We start from the raw sequence: 20,462 nt of genomic DNA, 5'->3' as shown, positions 1-20,462 counted from the left end.
GTCTCTTGAGAGAGACGCCTAAAGGGGAGTGTGTGGGTTTCAAACTGGACTGACTCTGGCACTCGTCCAGAGCCCAGTGCAGATGGAGCTGTCGTCCGCTGCACACTTAGAAGCCCTACTTTTTTTTTTATTGCATGCTTGCTAAATTACCGCTGCACTTTGCCTCTCTATCCCCCCCGAGAGGAAATGTTCAAAAGAAATCACGTTCTGCTCTCTTCTCAGGGCGTCGGAGCCCTACGAGGAATGCTCTTGTAACTGGAGACACTAGAGAATTGTGGATACTAATTAGATTTGACTATAAAAGAATTGTGTGTGGTATTAACGTGGGGATAGAAGCAGGATATCGAATGCATGAAGGGGGCTTTTAGGCCATGTTCACATTACAGGCAAATCCGATTTGCTGCTAAAGTCATTAATCATCATTATCTTGATTGGTTTCCCAAATCTGATTTGGGAGTGTGTCGTCCGCACTGCCACAAATCTGATTTGGGCAAGTGTTCAAGTCGGATCTGTGTGTCCAGACCTATGTGGTTTGGGACAAGTGACACAAATCAGACTTGAAGCGTCCAGGCTCATAAAACCAATCTGGATAGAATCATTAAGAGGTCACTAAAGTTCACAAATCAGATTTGGCCTCTTAGTCTGAACATGGCCTTAGAGGCCATTTACACCTGGCGTTAACATGCGTTTTCTGCCATCAGATTGCAATCAGATTGTGCTTGACCACATTAGCCTGATTTCATTTACACCTGGCGTTAACAACATGCATTTGTCCTTATCCAGATAACATCCAGGTAACTTATTAACACCCAAAATCGTTGTCCTCTCAATCCGCATAAAGTTGCTGTATCCAGATTGAGAGGACACATTGCATTTACACTTGTGTTCAATGTGGTCACAATGCATCCCTGACCGCCTCTGGAGGTGGTTTGGCCGATCAGATTGCAATCCTTCTTCGATGCGTCTTGGGGGTGTTTACACCTGTACTTTCAAGTGGTCAAGCACAATCTGATTGCAATCTGATGGCAGAAAACGCATGTTAATGCCAGGTGTAAATGGCCTCTTACAGTGGCTGAGAATGTAACACTCGCAGAAATTCCACCATACTATACAATATGCAAAGCCCACTCGCCCCTTCAGTCTCATTATATTTCAATTACAGTCCAGTAGATACAGCAGTATCGACGTGCCATGGCTATGCAGATAGTGGCAGTTTGTGTAGGAGTGCATAGAAGCACGCTCTGCCCACACAGTCTGACTGAATCCTGAACAGTGGTGTTCAGTGAGAGGAGGAGAGGAGAGGAGAGGAGGGAGAGGAGAGGAGAGGAGAGGAGAGGAGAGGAGAGGAGAGGAGAGGAGAGGAGAGGAGAGGAGAGGAGAGGAGAGGGAGAGGAGAGAGGAGCGCTCCGGTGTTGGTTGACAGCTCCATGAGTTGGGGCACAAAGCGGCCTTTATGTGTGCGAGGGTTCCACCCTGTGACTCAGGGAGCCGTGTGTGTGTGTGTGTGTGTGTGTGTGTGTGAGATGTGTGTGTGTGTGTGTGTGTGTGTGTGTGTGTACGTATGTGTGTGTGTGTGTGTGTGTGTGTGTGTGTGTGTGTGTGTGTGTGTGTGTGCGCGTGCGCGCTGCGCGCGCGTGTGTGTGTGTGTGTGTGTGTGCGCGCCCGTGTGTGTGTGTGTCTGTGTGCGTGTGGAGGTAGTAGAGCCCCAGGGGACCTGCTGTGAGGTGAGCTCTGTTACACGCAGCACAAAAGAACACCTTCCCTCCGGAGCGCACGGGGTCCCGCCACTGCCAGGAAATGGAGTGAAAATATGCTGGCCACAGGATGACCTCATACACTCAACAATCTGTGCTTACTGACACTTTGGCCACTTCAGTTTGTCCCCTCAAAGCTGCGACAAAGAAGCCGCCTCCTCTTTTGCTCTGCGCACGCCTACTTTCTCATTCTTCATTGCTTGTCTCTGTCGCCGGTTGATACACGAATACTGAATCCATTTGAGCCTGATAAAAACCACCTGATGACGTGTCCTCACAAGAGTGAAACACAATGTCAGCTCATGATGGTTCTTACCTACTGTAGTCTCGCAGTGGCCAGGTGTCGTCCGATCCCTTTCTTTTGGGGGATTCTCTATCCTAGTCCGAGCAGACGCCCTCCCCTCTCACCACAAGAAGAGAGGCATCTTACCTTAGTCAATAGTCCATTACACCATAGAATTAGTTGCCATGCCATTTCATGCCATAGAACCAATCGCCATGCCATTGTGTGAATAAAGCTTGCTTGTTAAATTTTACCCACTGGTCTCTCACGATTGAAATGTTGGTCTCGACCTAGTTTCAAGATGAAGACCAGTCACGTTACCTCAGATCACAATTATAGGCATCAGCTCCCAGCTTAAGTCAAGTGTAATCCTAGCGTGACGTCCGTCATGACGTGTGCCTCCTGACTCATCACCCCATCCTCAATGGCCAATCAGCCCCTGTCAACATGCCAATATGACGTCAATGCCGAGGCTATGACGTGGCAGTACATATAGCCATGCTCAGCGCGTCATCGTCCTCTTTCCCTCATGGGTCTGGCGTTGAGACTACTGGGAAGGTAACGTGCTGAAAGAAACCTTGTGTGAGGTCAGATGTTATAATATATATTATGCAAAATTGTCAACACACGACTATATTTTGGGGGCCACCCAGTTCCCCCTGCTGCCCCACAAGACTGCTACAGCCTCCCTGTACTGGGAGGAGGATGCACTTAAGTTCATCTTTATTTAACTCCAGTAGTCGTGGGAAAAAAAATGGAACAGGGTGTGACTCAAATGGCTGCGTTCCGATCTGCTTGTAGTTCCCCTTCGAAGTGCACTGCACAGGGCATTCAGCCATGTTAAGTAATATGGCCGAATACTACCCCGTACAGTCCACTTATTCGCTGGGAACTTACTAGCAGATCGGAACGCAGTCAGGCCGCAGGGTCCCTGTGTCACCGCTGTCAGTGGCAGCCTCAGACTACCAACTGGGAAGTGGAGAAGAACGCCCCCGTCCCCCAGCTTAGATACGAGGGGGGGGGGGGGGGGGGGGAGTCATGTGTTTGGCCCTAAGCATTGTGGGGGCTAATGTTTAGCCAAAGAGGATGTCTTCGCCTGTAGGTTCCTGGGAGGAGAGGATGGCCGATTGCAAAGCAGATTAAAGGCATTCCGACTAAGTTCAAGTGAGTATAAAGACTGGCTGCTGACCCGCAGGGCGCTGTTCTCCTCTGAGGCTCTCTGACGCTTCCTTGCTTGTTTACATGCGAGGAGGATCCTGACCTCAGAAGACTTGCAGTCAGAGAACTGGACTGACCACTGGGGCTGCTGCTGATGAATACAAATGCATTATGGACAGCAGCACGCTGAAGAAGAGAAGATACCTGTAGAAGATACCCCCCCCCCACATGACCAACACTCTGGCACACTACCCTCCAAGCTGTGGAGGGTGAGCTTGATGGCTGCAGTGTTTGTCCCACCTTGGTAGAACATAGCTTGCTTGCACCAAGAGCAGTTGTCCTACTTGTGTTAACCTGTGCTTGAAGGCCACATCTAACTTCAGATTTATCCTTAATAGTATAGTTAATGGTGGAGTTAATTGGTGGTGGTGTTATATATATATTGCAATATGAAATGTTATTTCTAGAATCCTCAGGTACCTGCAGTGATATGTGATATGCATGAATTACTATTTGAATGAGAAAGGTCTAATTGTTTATTGATGAATGATATTGTTGCCCTCGTTATCTATTGTATAACCTTTAATTGATTGGATTGATGATACTTTTCTCTTGTGTCTGCTGCAGAACCACAGGAAAACAAAATGCAACAGTCACAATAAAACCAATTCAAAACCTGACCAGATTGACTGGAACTCCCTCCTTCATACGATCTGACCATTGCACCATAGTGGTGTTAATTTCCTGAATTTCCCCCTGAAAAAACCTTTCTTACAATACCCTTAAAAAAAAGACTCCCCATACATGATATCAACACACTTCAGGTGTGCTTTGTCTATAAATGTATATCACCTCCTGTGTAGGATATACTTCCAACAAAATTCTAACATACACACACATAATACAAGACACTCAGATCACCTTTACCCCACTACTGTCACAATAACCCATTTTCAATACACTACAGAGGTGCCGTACTCTGGAACATCTATATCAATATTGCCAAACATGCGTCCTCTCTTAACCCCTTCAAATCCAAACTTAGAATCTCCCTGATGAGTCTCACATAGCCCAAATACATGATACACGATACACCTCACTCTGCTATTTAAACTCATTACTTGTCTGTCTAGTCTGCTCACTCATTTTAATTGCTCTTTTGCTTCGTCGGTCAGATGGTTGGTTGGCCGGTCGGTCAGATGGTTGGTTGGCCGGTCGGTCAGATGGTTGGTTGGCCGGTCGGTCAGATGGTTGGTTGGCCGGTCGGTCAGATGGTTGGTTGGTTGGCCGGTCGGTCAGATGGTTGGTTGGTTGGCCGGTCGGTCGGTCGGTCGCTCCGCAAAAAGTTCACCACCCTTGAGCGGGCACATTTTTTGCCCTAGGAGGCTGAAATTTGGCATGGAGGTCAAGGTGTGTGTGTGCGTCCGTGCATGTGTGTGTGTGTGTATGTGTGCGCGTGCGCGTGTGTGTGTGTGTGTGTGTGTGTCAGAGTGAGTGAGTGAGTGAGGAGGTTTGTGTTCATGCCAATTGGCTAAAGGGTGCAGTGGGGTGGGGGGCACATTTCAAAATCCAGGATGGCAGGGGCAGAGGGCAGAAATTGAGCATGGAGGTCAAGTGTGTGTGTGTGTGTGTGGGGGGGGGGGGGGTGTTTGTGTCCATGGCAATTGGCTAAAGGGGGGCAGTGGGGGGGGGGGCAGTGTGGGGGGGGGGGGGGGCAGAGGCAGAGTATAGCATGGGCTGCCCCTGCCATCCTGCATTTTGGAAAATAGGAATCTCACGCGCGAAACTAGGAATCTGGCGCGCAATGTGAAATGTCTGTCCCTGCAGCCTAGATCTATATCATCCTAGATTCTGCAAGCATTTATCAATATGAAGCAAAAACCATAATAAATACTGAAAATAAGTGGGAAAAGATGATATTCTACGTATTAAGGAAGTCCTCTCGGACCGACGTCATGACTCTATGACCTCCTGCCTCAAGATAAAGATTGATCGTAACAGTGCTTCTATATAAATCAGATTGACTTGACTCTGAAAGACGAGGCCTACGCAGTCCGTTGAGGAAGCTAGTCCTCCGTCTGACACCGCCATGAACTTGGGACTGTGTAGTCGGAGCGGCGCGCGGGGGGGGGGGGTCGTCGCCATGGCGACCACGGCATTGGGGCAGGTTGGGACCCTGGTCAGGCCAGAGGGGGGGGGGGGGGGGGGGCAGCTCTTAAACAGGCCCAGAACAAAATGACTGACAGGCCCGACCAATAAAGCATGAAGTGGAATGTGAGGGTATGCGAGCGCCATTGTTCCTCCAAACATCTCAGGAACGTGCAGGAGCGTTTTCATGCTTTCATTTGATTCTGCTCCCCCACTATAGCAGCCCTTAATCACCTCTTTCCTCATGTTGACTTCACAACCAACCATCTCCACCTGGCTTCCAAGAGCTGAAAAGACAAGTCACACAACTCCATAGCAGCGGGTCTCGCTGTGTTTCCATGGCTCTGACAATACTCGCACACTCCTGAATAGAGAAGCTTCTTTCTTTCAGAGATGTGACTGACTGCATTTGAAGAATGTCGCTCCCTCTCTGACAAACCGCCTCGATGGAATTATGGGATTTTCATATTGAACAATGAGTGAATATCAGGGAATGTGTGTTTCCTCCCAACATGGATGTATATATATGTAGCTATTTGAAAAATGTGCCCGAGGGCGGCAGCTGGAAATGGTATGCTCTTTGAACAGGAGAGCATTCTAAATGAGTACTGGTTTGCAAACACTGTAAGTGTCAATTATCAGGGGTTTTATCATCATCCAAATTCACTTTGTTCTGTGTTGTTTCAGACCCAGAAATAAAAATGCCGAGTTCTGTTTGAAGTATAATATTGTTGCCTGGCAACAGCATTGAAAAGCCAGCAGTGTCTAGGGTCTGTGATTTTTGTTTTAAATATATTTTTACTTTCCTTATACACACTCGGTAATTGTGCTCAGCCGCAGGTCTGAGAAGGAAGAGACAGTCAAAGATACATGTAATGGCAGTCTCATTTAATAGACCCTTTTCACGGGGGCCATTTTGTGTCGAAAAGGCAGAATAAACACAGGTGCGAGCAAAACACTAATGAGGGTTTCCAAATTCCAATCATGGAAGGTGGAAACCCGCATTAGTGTTTTGCTTGCACCTGTGTTTACCCTGCCTTTTCGACACAAAATGGCCCCAGTGAGAAGGGTCTATAAAGGCATCACTGTACTTCGTGGTCAGTTGGTTCCTCTCTACCCTTATGACGTTTAATGTCATGTTTACATGAGGAGCTTTGGCGTTGACGATATGAAAACGTACAGTAAACAAAGTTTTGCGGCGATTAAATAGACTTGACAGTGAGGAACGGCTGGTCACATGGAAGTCCTCCAGATGCTGCTTTGGCCTGATGTTTGTTTTGCTCTCTAAATGGATGCTGTGATCTCTGGGGATTTGTGGGGAAGGAACAGAGCAGATGCACTGACCTTTGACCCTATGTTCCACTCAATAAATAGCTTATTACTGGGTGGCTGATTTGGGCTCCACTAAATAGCCTAGGTTTGGCACTCTACCGCCATCTAGTGACTAAGAGCCTACTGAGTACTGTTGACACAGAGCAGCTCCACTGCTGCTTAAGAGCCTACTGAGTACTGTTGAAGGATGGGACAGTGTCATTCATTCAGTGGTGTAATGTAACGAAGTATTTACACTTAAATACAGTACTTAAGTATTTTTCTGAGTATCTGTACTTTACTTGAGTATTTATATTTCTGTCAACTTTCACTTTTACTCCACTACATTTCCCAAATAAAATGGATACTTTTACTCCACTACATTTCCCCCAAGCATCTTAGTTACAAAGTTAAATCAGAAGAAATTGCGTAGCCTGCAAGCAATCAGGTTTGGCAAATCAGTGCTCCTAGTTTGCAAGTTACGTTAATCACGATGCACACACCATTCCAGTTGGTGGCTGTAATGCAACATAACGTTGTTTGCCAGCGGCTATAAAAGTCAAGAAGAAGAAATAGACTTCCACTCAAGCCCAGGCATGTCTTTTGCTTGATTTTTTTTTAACAGCATTTACTTGTACTTTTTACTTTCAATATTTAAGTACATTTAATATCAGAAAATTACTTTTGATACTTAAGTACAGAAAATATCAAGTACTTTAAGACTTTTACTCAAGTAATATTCTAATGAGTGACTTTGACTTTTACCAAAGTCTTTTTCTGGGAAGATATCTTTTACTCAAGTATGGTTTTCAAGTACTTTATACACCACTGCATTCATTTAATATTGAATCACACCGTTACACTCACATTATATACGTGTGTTCGAGAGGCATGATTTAGACACTTATGAATCATGACATCATCACCGTCTGCGATATCATCAGTGATCTATGACATCATAGTAATGATGACATCATCCTAACACCTGCTCAATATGCATCCAGAATCAGGTGTGTAGTGGTAAATACAGAGGGTGGGTAAACTTAGCCTGGGTAAACCCATCCCCCACGTGACCTGCTCTCAGACCTGTTCTCAGTCACTAGTGACTGGGAACTGAGAGAGCAGGTCACGTGGGGGCTGGGTTTACCTAGGCTAGGGTAAACTATCCAAGGTGCGTTGTTTATCCACCTTGTTTCCCCCGGTCGACTGATACATTTGATCTGAAAATAGGTGTAATAAGAGTTGGGCAAACTGTGTTTACTTGTGTTTAGGCCTACCTACCCTCCACTATTCCCTTGTCCACAAACACACAGTGTAGCTGTTTTCCCACATTGGGACAGGTATGACAGGTGTCACCCAGAATGCCAGACGAAAACAACATTGACTTTGTGTAAAGATATTTATTCCAAAAAGCTACATTGCTCTGACAGTGGAGAGAGAGAGTGAGATCACAGTCCTTCCACAGTAGCTTTCCCCTTCACAGTTGGTAAACTAACAGACATAGAAAAGACAGACAGTCACAATAATCATGATAGTAACAAACATAAAAAGTGCTTTTGCTCGACTGCGTGGGCGTGACCAGCTGTCTGTGTGAGTCTGGTGTCCGTGCAGCTAGGACACGCTCGTGAGCTGGTGAGCTGCATCGTGTGTGTGTGTGTGTGTGTGTGTGTGTGTGTGTGTGTGTGTGTGTGTGTGTGTCTGTGTGGACGGACAGGTTGTGGGCAGCCACTTAGGCAAAGTTCTTCTTGAGGAAGTTGATGAGTCCGTTGGTGGAGGCGTCGTGGGAGTGGACCTCCGCCTTGTCCTGCAGCTCAGGCTCGATCTTCTTCGCCAGCTGTTTGCCCAGTTCGACTCTGATGTGGGTGTAGGCAGAGACGCAGACAAACAACATTGATCATGAGAGCAGAGAATATGAAAGGCTTTCGTCAAAAACAGAACATTCGATCTTGCAAAATGCTCTGTTCCGCATTCACATAGTTACACACATTCACACCTGAAAGCTCCCCAGCAGCCTACAACCACAGTCCTCTGACCTGCTGACCACTGGCCAACACTACTGGAGCAGGTTGGCTGTTAACTGCCTTGTTCAAGTACGTTTTGATGGCAGTTATCATTCATTTTCCATGAGCAGGTTTGATAGATGTGGATAGTGACACAGGACTGGACTGAAAGATTACCGCATGGATCAGTGTGCTTCACTCACCCCCACTGGTCAAAACTGTTGATCTCCCACATGACACCCTGGACGAAGATTTTGTGTTCATACATCGCTGTAAAAGAGAAGAGAATCGTGATCACAACAAATATATCTACAGTACAGACTACATTCTAATGCATTATGGGACTTGCAGTTGTAGGCGACCCTTCCTGTGACTTCCTAGTACAGTAGCATACACAATGACTGTTAATTACCGTATGTTTCAGAATGTGTGTGTGTGTGTGTGTGTGTGTGTGTGTGTGTGTGTGTGTGTATTGATTGTATTCCCCACCATGTTATTATCAATAAACTACTACTACTACTACTACTACTACTACTACTACTACTACTACTAATAATAATAATAACACTACTATTCATAAAACTGAACACAGACCGCATCAATGGTTGAAGTCATGTGACCACATGGTTTGTGCTCACCGATAAGAGCTCCAAGCGTGTAGGGTGTCAGCTTCTTGAAGATGATTGAGTTGGTTGGTCTGTTTCCTTGGAATACCTGGGTCAAACAATACAGTCAGCTCGGTGTAAGCGGGGCAGGCATTATCAGCGAACATCCTTGGGCGAAAGATTGGATTACCGCATTATGCGCTTAACACAGATGTGGTCACTAGGGGGCAGTACTACCTTATAAAGAACATGCACAGTATAGTCTGCTGTCTGCACTTACACACTAAGTATATGATTTACACACTAAGTATATGATTTACACACTATATGATTTCCTTTGGAAGAGTAGCATGAGAGACTAGTGTCTTTCATTATGTAATACAAAGCTGTCATCCATGTTTTTCTGCTCAACCCTGAGGGGAGAGCTGCTGTCCACTGGACGTTCATCATAATCTATATTTTACTGTAGTAAATGTGCCTTGGATTGACTTACTTTGTGTGGCAGGATCTTCTCCAGATCTTCTCCACTCTGGCCGCTGGCCTCCAGATCCTTCTTGGCCTCCTCTGTGGTCTTACCGGTCATCAGAGCTTCTGTCTGGGCCAGGAAGTTGGACAGCAGAATCTACAGCCAGAGATACACAGAGCCTCAGATACAACACATTCAACCTGAGATAGGGGCCACAAGAGGATTTGGGGGGGGGGGGGCTGCAAGATGATTTTGATTTATGAACGGTGGAAAAATGGACATCTTCCTGATATCTCCCCTATTGTGATTGTATTTAATTAGGGCAATTCAATATTGAATCAAGGCTTTTTGACTTGATTCACTGTGACTGGGCTGCAGCAATACCTTGTGGTGCAGGCTCTCTCTGATTGGATGCTGTGACTGGGCTGGGATGAGGAAGTCAGCAGGAACCATGCGGGTTCCTGTGTGGAACACAGTCGGGCTGCGTCAGTGATACATTGAATACATTCACAGCAAAATATGACAGTCATCATGGCTAACATTGTGACACACGAACAAAATTACAATAACAAAATTACAAAATAGATGTTAAGTTTTTGATGATCAAAAAAATTGATTGGTTGATTGATTGATTGATTGATTGATTGATTGATTGATTGATTGATTGATTGATTCGTTCGTTAATGTATCATTACACATTTGAGTTTTATTCCAAAATAAAATAGAAAAGTGACAGTGATATCTACTCTCAACCAATATTTGATGGGAGAAAAAAAATTAGAGGAAAAAAAGACATAGGATACTTAAGTTCTGACAAAATGCTAAAATGTTTCCGGACTGAACCGCCTATATTTTGGAGAGCTAGAGTGATGAATTGTGGGTAATGATACCTTGGTGGATGAGCTGGTAGAAGGCATGCTGTCCATTTGTTCCTGGCTCTCCCCACACTATGGGTCCGGTGTGGTAGTTCACACGTGTGCCATGTTTGTTGATGTACTTTCCATTGGACTCCATGTCACCCTGTGTGAAGAACATTCTTTACCTATCTGCTGCAAATATGTTCTTGGGAGCAATACAGGAATGGATAGATGCCTCGCCAAATTCAGATGACCATGAAACAGCCCATGTTTAAAGTGAAAACAACCCCCAAAATATTGAATGATCTTAGATGGTGCAATTGTTTCAAATCACTTCTTAAAATGCACTTGTAATGCTAATTATGTAAAATATAATTGTAATGCTAATTATTTAAAATATAGTTGTTTATTTATTCTTTTATTTTATAACTTATTTTAATTATTTCCTAATTGTATGTCCTTTTCATAATATACTTTACTATTCATAATTTAATTGACATCATTCTGTGAAACAGCTCCTGGGTGGACTCTTGTTTCCAGCTTTATTTTACGTCTACTGGGTTAACAATTCCTCACTGATACTTCCCATAGGCATGCGTGGGCTTGGTTCAGTGTAGGAACGGACCTGTTGGAAGTAGGCGGTGAAGCGGTGCATGTACTGGTCGTAGGGCAGCATGGCGTGGGTCTCAGCGTGGAAGAAGTTGATGTACCAGATGCCCAGCAGAGCCAGCAGGACGGGAGCGTTCTTATCCAGAGGAGCGTTGCGGAAGTGGTTATCCTAAGAGAGGGAGGGGCGAGATGTTCAGTTAGACACATCCACCTGTCCCGTATCTTCTTCTGCAGTATGGCTCTGAGCCATACTGGAGAAGAAGAAGTGCAAATCCTCCTGAGATGCTGTGATCTTCCATGACCGACACAAGAACGTACAGAGGTGGATAGTTCCTGCAGCAGTACCTACCATCCAGTGAGCTCCCGAAAGAAGCTTCTCAAAGTTGTCAAAGCCTGACGAGGAGAGGAAAAGGTGACAGATAAATAAGTTGATTGATTGAATTGACTGAATCAATATGTGGGGTGGTATTTATAGTCTACTGTCCATCGTACAGTACATCCTGTACTGTCCCTCTGCACTGTATGTGAGTTACTGTCCTTGTGCCTTGTGTGTCACTACAGTATGTAGGCTACTGTGATCATCTGTGGGTGGATCTCTCTATCTCAGCAAAACAAATCCCAGTACATTTGTTAAACTTGGCGATTAAAGAGATTCTGATTGGTTGATTGATTGCCTGATTGATTGATTGATTTAAATAATGGTATAGCACAAAAGAAATTCAAAATCAAAACTTGAACTTTGTTCTAAAAACTGCAACAACTGCAAAAACATGTATCTACTGTACATACCAATGTGCAGGGCAATGGCCATTCCAATGGCGGACCACAAGGAAAAACGGCCACCGACCCACTGAAAGAGAAAATAAACTACTGAGAAAAAAATAAGTATATCGGGGCTTACAGTATTATGAAACTATTTTGCAAAATATGAATTTATGACATCTTGAAAACGTCATGGCCTTTGTACTCAAAACGGTTTCCCCTTTCGGGACAGGCTAAAGATAGTATCACAATAAAGCCTTTGGTCTCTCATGTGAATGCCACCTGTAACACACACTGTAACATACACTGTAACATACACTGTAACATACACTGTAACATACACTGTACATGTTATGGGTGCAAAACCTTCAGCAAGCAGCTGTTTCCCTGCGTGACATAAAGGGCATTTTAAGAGCCGTTACCCTCTAAATACCGACAATGTAACTTTACGCACAAACTCTCTCACACACACACACACACACACACACACACACACACACACACACACGCACACACGCACACACACACACTCATGTATATACACTTTCATGCACAGACATTCTACATACTAGGGGTGTCAAAAATAATCGATTATAAGATGCATCGCGATGCGGAAATCGCGATGCCTGTAAAAAGGACTATAGTATTTCTTCTATATCAAGTAGAGCCGAGTAAGACCAGATCGAGTAGAGCTGTACTGTGCTGTTATATGTGGTGGAAATGAGCCATAAATGCAGCTCCCTGACCTTTGAGATGCGACGCAGCCTTTACAGCGACCTCTGCAAGAGAGAAGGTCGCTACCAATAATAACATACTCTTCAGGGCAGAGCCAGAGAGAGAGAGGCTTCTGATTACTCTGCAGCTGCTGCTGGCCAGAGGGTCTCTCCACCACCTACTTCACGGGTCAAACGTCTAGCCTATTTATAGCTTCTGCATAAGGCCCCCCATCGTAGCCCAGGGATGAACGCACACAGTGTCTGCATCACACGCTTCGACAACACTCACATCCCAGAACTCAAACATGTTCTCCGTGTCGATGCCGAAGTCCTTCACTTTGGGCTGGAGAGGGGGGGGGGAAAGACAGAGAAAAGGCAGGATAGATGCGGATTATATTTCTGGACGTGGAAAACAAAATGTTTGCCCCCCTGGTGGATGAACAGCGCAGTGACTTACGCCGTTGGTAGAGAGAGCCACAAAGTGCTTGGCGACGGCGGCTTTCTGCAGAAGCACAGAGAAGAGACGTGTTAAAGAGGGATAGGGGTAACGCATTACACAAGTAATATATTACATGTAATATATTACTTTTAGCAGTAACTCAGTAATATAACTTATTGCCAATAGGATTTCAGTAATATTATACCAGTTACTTTGTCAAGTAACACAAGTTACAAATTGAATTAAAAGTTTGTTTAAATCAAAGCACAAATAACCACTATAGATGACAATAACAAAGGAAAATAATAACATTTAGAATTTTGGACCGTTTGCACTGCCTTCAAGACGGTTTAAATTATTTTTCGGGATGGTTCTGGGGCAGCGATGTCAATCTGCTACTGCTGTTATTTTGGTGAAAGTTACTCTACACAAACAGTAATATTGTAAAGTGACTTATTACTTTCTTAATATGTAGTATATTACATTTTGAAAGTAACTTGCCCAACACTGGCGCTCACACAGTACTCTGCTGCTTGCTTGGGTCGCAGCATACTCACGTCTTTTGCATGCTCAAGGAACCAGGCCTTGGCAGACTCTGCGTTGGTAATGGTCTCTTGGGTGGTGAATGTCTGTGTAGGCACAACAAGGAGATCGACATCGATAAATAACCAAGTACTAATATCAACACAACTTGAGAACTAATCTTAATACTACTTTGTTTTTTAAAGAAGAAGGAAAAGAGACTTCTGACGTTTACATAATGATTGTTTACATGCAGAGAAGCACATCAAGGCCTTGAGAACATCTTAATTCTAATCTACAAAATGGCTTTTTGACGACAGACTCATCGATGTTTTTGAAATATGGACTGAAATTAAAGTATGAAAAATGTTCCTAAATGGATATACAGTGTTCTGGAAATGATATTTCAATTTGTTTCTGGCTGTGCACTGCCACATCTGTGTGCCAAGGCTGGCAGCCTGTTTGAAAGACATTCACACATGAAAGTGGGCTGAGAGAACATCGGCTTGAATGCTTTGGAGGAGCATGACACAGCACATTCCTCTGTTTGAGTGGAAACTGCAAATTATGCCCAGTCATGTTATTAACTACAGCAACCTATGGCACCGGTGCCACCTCTGGCACGCGAAGAGGTAACCAGAGACACGGCAGCACACAGTAGCAATAAGTGCGCAACTGAGATTTATTTTTTTAGAAATGTTGAAATGCCCTGTCAAATTACCTATTTCAGAGCCATTTGCAGTTGCACAGCCTGTTATTTAGCATATTTACGGTAGTGACCCACTCTACTCTGCCTCTGATTGGTTGTCTTCCAGGGCAGCAGAAAGCAGATGAAAGATGCCCGCGCAAAAGACAGAGAAGGACCGTGCTGTGGCTTTGGATGGAATAACATTACAGATACGTTGGAGATTTAAATTTGGATGTGCGAGTCATTAATCTTGGTGTGGCACACTGATTGACAAGCAAAATGAGGAGGGCAGGAGACCGGGTATGTCTGGGCATGTCTGGGAGGAGGGCAGGAGACAGGGCATGTCTGGGCATGTCTGGGAGGAGGGCAGGAGACAGGGCATGTCTGGGAGGAGGGCAGGAGACCAGGCATGTCTGGGCATGTCTGGGAGGAGGGCAGAAGACCGGGCATGTCTGGGCATGTCTGGGAGGAGGGCAGGAGACCGGGCATGTCTGGGCATGTCTGGGAGGAGGGCAGGAGACAGGGCATGTCTGGGCATGTCTGGGAGGAGGGCAGGAGACAGGGCATGTCTGGGACGAGGGCAGGAGACAGGGCATGTCTGGGAGGAGGGCAGGAGACAGGGCATGTCTGGGAGGAGGGCAGGAGACTGGGCATGTCTGGGCATGTCTGGGAGGAGGGCAGGAGACAGGGCATGTCTGGGCATGTCTGGGAGGAGGGCAGGAGACCGGGCATGTCTGGGCATGTCTGGGAGGAGGGCAGGAGACAGGGCATGTCTGGGCATGTCTGGGAGGAGGGCAGGAGACAGGGCATGTCTGGGCATGTCTGGGAGGAGGGCAGGAGACAGGGCATGTCTGGGCATGTCTGGGAGGAGGGCAGGAGACAGGGCATGTCTGGGCATGTCTGGGAGGAGAGCAGGAGACCGGGCATGTCTGGGCATGTCTGGGAGGAGGGCAGGAGACCGGGCATGTCTGGGCATGTCTGGGAGGAGGGCAGCAGACAGGGCATGTCTGGGAGGAGGGCAGCAGACAGGGCATGTCTGGGAGGAGGGCAGGAGACAGGGCATGTCTGGGCATGTCTGGGAGGAGGGCAGGAGACAGGGCATGTCTGGGCATGTCTGGGAGGAGGGCAGAAGACCGGGCATGTCTGGGCATGTCTGGGAGGAGGGCAGGAGACCGGGCATGTCTGGGCATGTCTGGGAGGAGGGCAGCAGACAGGGCATGTCTGGGAGGAGGGCAGCAGACAGGGCATGTCTGGGAGGAGGGCAGGAGACAGGGCATGTCTGGGAGGAGGGCAGGAGACAGGGCATGTCTGGGCATGTCTGGGAGGAGAGCAGGAGACCAGGCATGTCTGGGCATGTCTGGGAGGAGGGCAGGAGACCGGGCATGTCTGGGCATGTCTGGGAGGAGGGCAGCAGACAGGGCATGTCTGGGAGGAGGGCAGGAGACCGGGCATGTCTGGGCATGTCTGGGAGGAGGGCAGGAGACCGGGCATGTCTGGGCATGTCTGGGAGGAGGGCAGGAGACCGGGCATGTCTGGGCATGTCTGGGAAATTTGAAAATGGCACTTCATATAAAAAAGGTTGCCGACCCCTGCACTACAGTATGGACTGATCATGTAAACTGACTGAGTTGCTTGGCTGGCTGGCGACGCAGAACATACGATGTGAGATCTCTGGTGCAGCATGCAGAACATAATATGAGATCTCTGGGGCAGCATGCAAAAATGGCTCCGGGCAAAACAGCCACCTTGGATGCAATGATGAAGAGCGTAGTCTCAGCGTTGAGTTGAGCCAGGGTTTTGGTGATGTGCGTCCCGTCAATGTTGGACACGAACCACACAGCGGGCCCGCCCTTCGAGTACGGCTTCAGGGCTTCAGTCACCATCAGTGGGCCCTAAAATTCAAAGTCAGTTCAAGTCACATCTATTTCAAAAGCTCTTTCGACAAACAGACTCATTATCAAATGCTTTACAGACCAACAGGTCAAATAAAAACCAGGGGGAAAAAACTTCACAAGTTTGCAATGTGTCTAGATGTGTGTGTGTGTGTGTGTGTGTGTGTGTGTGTGTGTGTGTGTGTGTGTGTGTGTGTGAGAGAGAGAGAGAGAGAGAGAGAGAGAGAGAGTAGTAGGACAGCCCACATTAATGGACTGCAGGGAAGGAAGTGAAGAGAAAGGAATGGTATGGAGGAAGTAAAAGTGGATTTTGAGATGTATCAACAATAAGGTCTTTAGTCTGGACTAAAAAATGCTATGAAACAGTTAATAACTGTTATGTGATGGCTTGTTAGGGTTTTTGCAATCAAACATGATGAATCCATTCTCTCACCAGGTCAGATCCTCCGATGCCGATGTTGACGACATCGGTGATGGCCTTTCCGGTGAAGCCCTTCCACTCGCCGCTGCGAACTCTCTGTATTTCACACAAAAGGGCAACGGATAAACACAGTCATCATCAATAGAATAGACCCTTTTCACGGGGGCCATTTTGTGTCGAAAAGCCAGGGTAAAACACAGGTGCAAGCAAAACACGAATGAGGGTTTCCAGTTTCCAATCGGGGGAAGTTGGAAACCCTCATTAGCGTTTTGCTTGCACCTGTGTTTACCTGCCTTTTCGACACAAAATGGCCCCTGTGAAAAGGGTCTATGCTAACCGAGTATGCAATCAAACTGCTGACAGCTGCATCACAATGACATGAGCTGGGCCACTAAAATCATGACTACAAACGTGAAACGTGTAAAACGCATTCCAAGAGTTTTAGGATGGTACCGTATTACATGATGTAGTGCCGAAAATATGAAGGAAAAAAAAATCCATAACTCACATGGCAGAACTTCTTCATCTGCTCCAGAACCTTGTTGACATCTGGCATCACATCCTTGCCACCAACCATGATGGGAGTGTTAGAGCGGTTCCTCAGCGCCACATGAAGCACGGCACGGCCCTTCACACCCACAGCACCAGCAGGATAGGACAGGGTTAAAAACACACACATGCACTCCTTACTGTTGGCAGCTTATAGCTTATGGCTGATCTAGGAATGTAAGTCTATACTTCAGTATTTCTATATGGATCTGGAGGAAAGCATCAGCAAAATGCCTGAAATCATTTTCAGCAGACGTGTGTGTTAGCCTATGTGGCAAACTGTTTCCCCCAAGCAAACAGTTTTCATGTGTGAAGAGTTTTTGGCATGGTGCAAACGCAGGAGGCTGAGATCTGATCAACAATGTGCACCTCAGTGAAGTTGATCTTCTCTCCAGAGAACATCTGCTCCCTGGCAGCCTGCACTCCTCTTGACTTGGCCTACAAAATACAATAAATAACATGCATACATTAGTTGATCACAGTGTCAACTAAATGTCCCAAAACTTCATCTAAATAACGAAAAAGGTATGTTATGACGACAGTCATCACAAAGTAGATTCAGCAATACAAATGGCTGATTCTGTTCTGCCAATGAATAGATTATTTGCATTTGATGAACATGTAGGACTAAAGGTGAAGTCATGTGTCAAATGAATGGGTCCACACGTGCTGCTATAAGGAATGCCAGCAGTGCCAGCTAGACAATATCCCATCTCCCATTTTGGACAGCTGCCCCACACATCGACTTGATGAACGTGTGGGTGGACGTAAGCAAACGTAGCATTTGAAATTCTGCGACTCAAAGGAGTTTACCAGTTCAACCAACATCTTCATGACTTCCTCGGTGACGAGGTTCTTGGAGTAATCCAGCAGAATGTCTCCATCTTCAGTCTTCAGTGTTGTGCTGCCCAAACACAGAAAGTCATCAGGGACCTGACCAGACTCAACACAACGCAAAGACTGTGACACGATCTGAGTGAAAACAAACAAAATGGCCACTCTTCAAGCATTATACCAATCTATTGCAATATGATCCTGTGATACATTCAGAGTTGTGTTGAGGTGTATCTATTTCTCTTGTGAGCTTGTATAGCAATGAAAATACAATTAATTTGTTTGCTCATCCTTCATTGGATGCACATAAAAGTGGAAAATAATCCAGGTTTTCTACCTACTATAGGCCCTTTTGATGAACATAGTTAACATAGCTGCATGCAACAGACTATAAATGTTACAGCATATGTACACACAAAATAGCTATTATTTTACATGTTCAAGAATGCTGTGAATGCAAACACATTCAGCACACTACATTATGTTCGGACAAAACTACAAAAATAGGTTTGAACAGGACAGGTACCTGAACTTGCTGAACCTCTCCTGATCAGCATTGAACATATGCCTCATGTTCAGGTCCAAGGCATGGGCTGTGTACCAGTCCTGCAGCTTGTGGAAGGTGGGGTCCTGTGTGAGTCCCATGTTGTCAAGAGGGGGGCTTGCCGTGGTCCGCTGTGCTCAACTAGCCTTGGCTGAGTGGGACCTAGCAGCTCAGGGGGAGAGCCTTTTGAAGGGCATCCAGTCCAGCAGCGCACTTGCCCCTCCTACAAGTCACATTATATCCAGGGCTTGTGTGCATGCCACACACCGCCACACTTTCCCCTGCATGTTGATGGTGGTGGGTCACACGTGTCCTGTAGACAGAGTTGAGATCAATGTGCTACCCAAAGTGTTTCTGAAAGCGGGGTCCGAGGACCCCCAGGGGTCCTTGAAGGGGTTGCAGGGGGTCCCCAGCAAAAAGTGAAATCATTTATTTTCACTGTAATTCCATCCATAAGTAACACAATGACAGAATGTATAACTAGTGTATTTTGGTCTTGGGTTTCCTATACTTTCTGTAATAAAACATCTAAAAGTAAAATCGTGTATCAGATGGGGGACCCTGGGACAAAATCTTGTTGGATCTTGTGGTGAACAGGTTGTATAGACTTTGCAAGTCTAGATAGATCAATCAGGTGAACACGTCAGTGAGGAGGTGCAACAGACAGTGAAGTGGGGCGTGTCAGAATTTGGTATTGAATATTCTTGCAATTTCTGTGGACTAGAAGAACTTTATCACTGTATGTCCCAGAACATTTTGGGTGGATTGTCAACATTATATACTGTAGGAAGGAAACATGGGCAAACAATCCATTTTGAGGATAAAGACATTGTTATATGGGTAACACTTTACAATAAGGTACACAAATAATATAGTAGCTACTAGTAAGCTAATGAGAAACGAACTTTTGGTTAATGAATACCGTATGATTTAATCATAGTCATAATAATAATAATCAGCCTTTAATCATTAGTTAATCATTAATGAATGATTAGTTAAAGTCAGTTCTGAGTATAGTAGTTAATCATTAGTTAATGATTAGATGTCAGTTCCTAGTTAATGGTTAGTTAATGGTCAGTTGATGAGATGGGTGGACTCCAAACCAAATGTTTTTGACATTTTAATCAAGAACTGATTCAATAGGATAAAAATGACTTAAGAATAAGAAGGCATTAAAACAAACTTTGTTTTGGATAAATAGCACATGGACCAATGACCTTGCTCTGGATATTGTTCTCCTTTCCTTTTGTAACTTTGTGCTGGAGCCTACTCCTGGTATTGAAAGTTTTGCATGTACATATTGTTGATGTTCACTTCTGCTCTACAATAAACAGCAAAAAAGCATAAAATTAAATAAAAGGGAAAAGAGCAGTGTGTGTGTCATAGAGCAGCATGACAAACAAACAAATAAATAAATGCCGGGTAAATAAATAAATAGAGTAAGCTTTTGTTGCCTCTAGTGTTTGATCAACCATATTACGTCCTGTACTCAATTCACCAAAACGGCCACTTGGGTGCGACAAAGTCCACAAGTTATTGTTGGGCGCATCGGTTCATGGGTGTGATCAGTGATCAGGAGCACCATCATCTACCACATACCATTCTTGAAAAGTTTCCCAGACAGCAGTCTACTCAAGGTACATACCTGTTTCAAAGGCACCAGCTTACAGTTGCTTTTGATGATAATAATATTTTAATAATGTGGGTTAGTTTTGAAAATGGTGTCACTGTCAACTTTTGTCGGTTATTTATTCAGTAAAAGGCTAGAAACACGGCTCCTGAGACGTACACACAGAAAGGTGCGTCAAGCTAACCGGAGATTGCTAGAATGGATGTTAGGTAATTACCCCTTTAAAATAAAAGCACACGACCTGTCACCTCTGCTAAAAAAAACAAAACACGTA

The 20,462-nt window shown here is 45.4% G+C and overlaps 1 protein-coding gene across 1 annotated transcript; it reads right to left on the bottom strand.

Annotated features, from left to right (window-relative positions):
* Positions 1-8,080: 8,080 nt before the first annotated feature.
* On the bottom strand, positions 8,081-18,659 carry gpib (glucose-6-phosphate isomerase b; the record flags this gene model as incomplete). Its single annotated transcript, XM_083662363.1, has 18 exons — positions 8,081-8,507; positions 8,858-8,924; positions 9,293-9,368; positions 9,753-9,881; positions 10,110-10,186; positions 10,616-10,745; positions 11,208-11,360; positions 11,541-11,584; positions 11,981-12,041; positions 12,959-13,012; positions 13,127-13,171; positions 13,666-13,737; positions 16,064-16,210; positions 16,644-16,727; positions 17,140-17,259; positions 17,550-17,618; positions 17,994-18,084; positions 18,541-18,659. 18 exons carry the CDS (start codon positions 18,657-18,659, stop codon positions 8,384-8,386), a joined length of 1,662 nt encoding a protein of 553 aa, XP_083518489.1. The 3' UTR covers positions 8,081-8,383.
* Between the last annotated feature and the right edge of the window lie 1,803 nt (positions 18,660-20,462).

Source organism: Poromitra crassiceps (genome assembly GCF_964638095.1).
Source record: "Poromitra crassiceps genome assembly, chromosome: 28".
NCBI classification, from domain to species: Eukaryota; Metazoa; Chordata; class Actinopteri; order Beryciformes; family Melamphaidae; genus Poromitra; species Poromitra crassiceps.
This window is presented reverse-complemented; position numbering and strand designations above follow the sequence as displayed.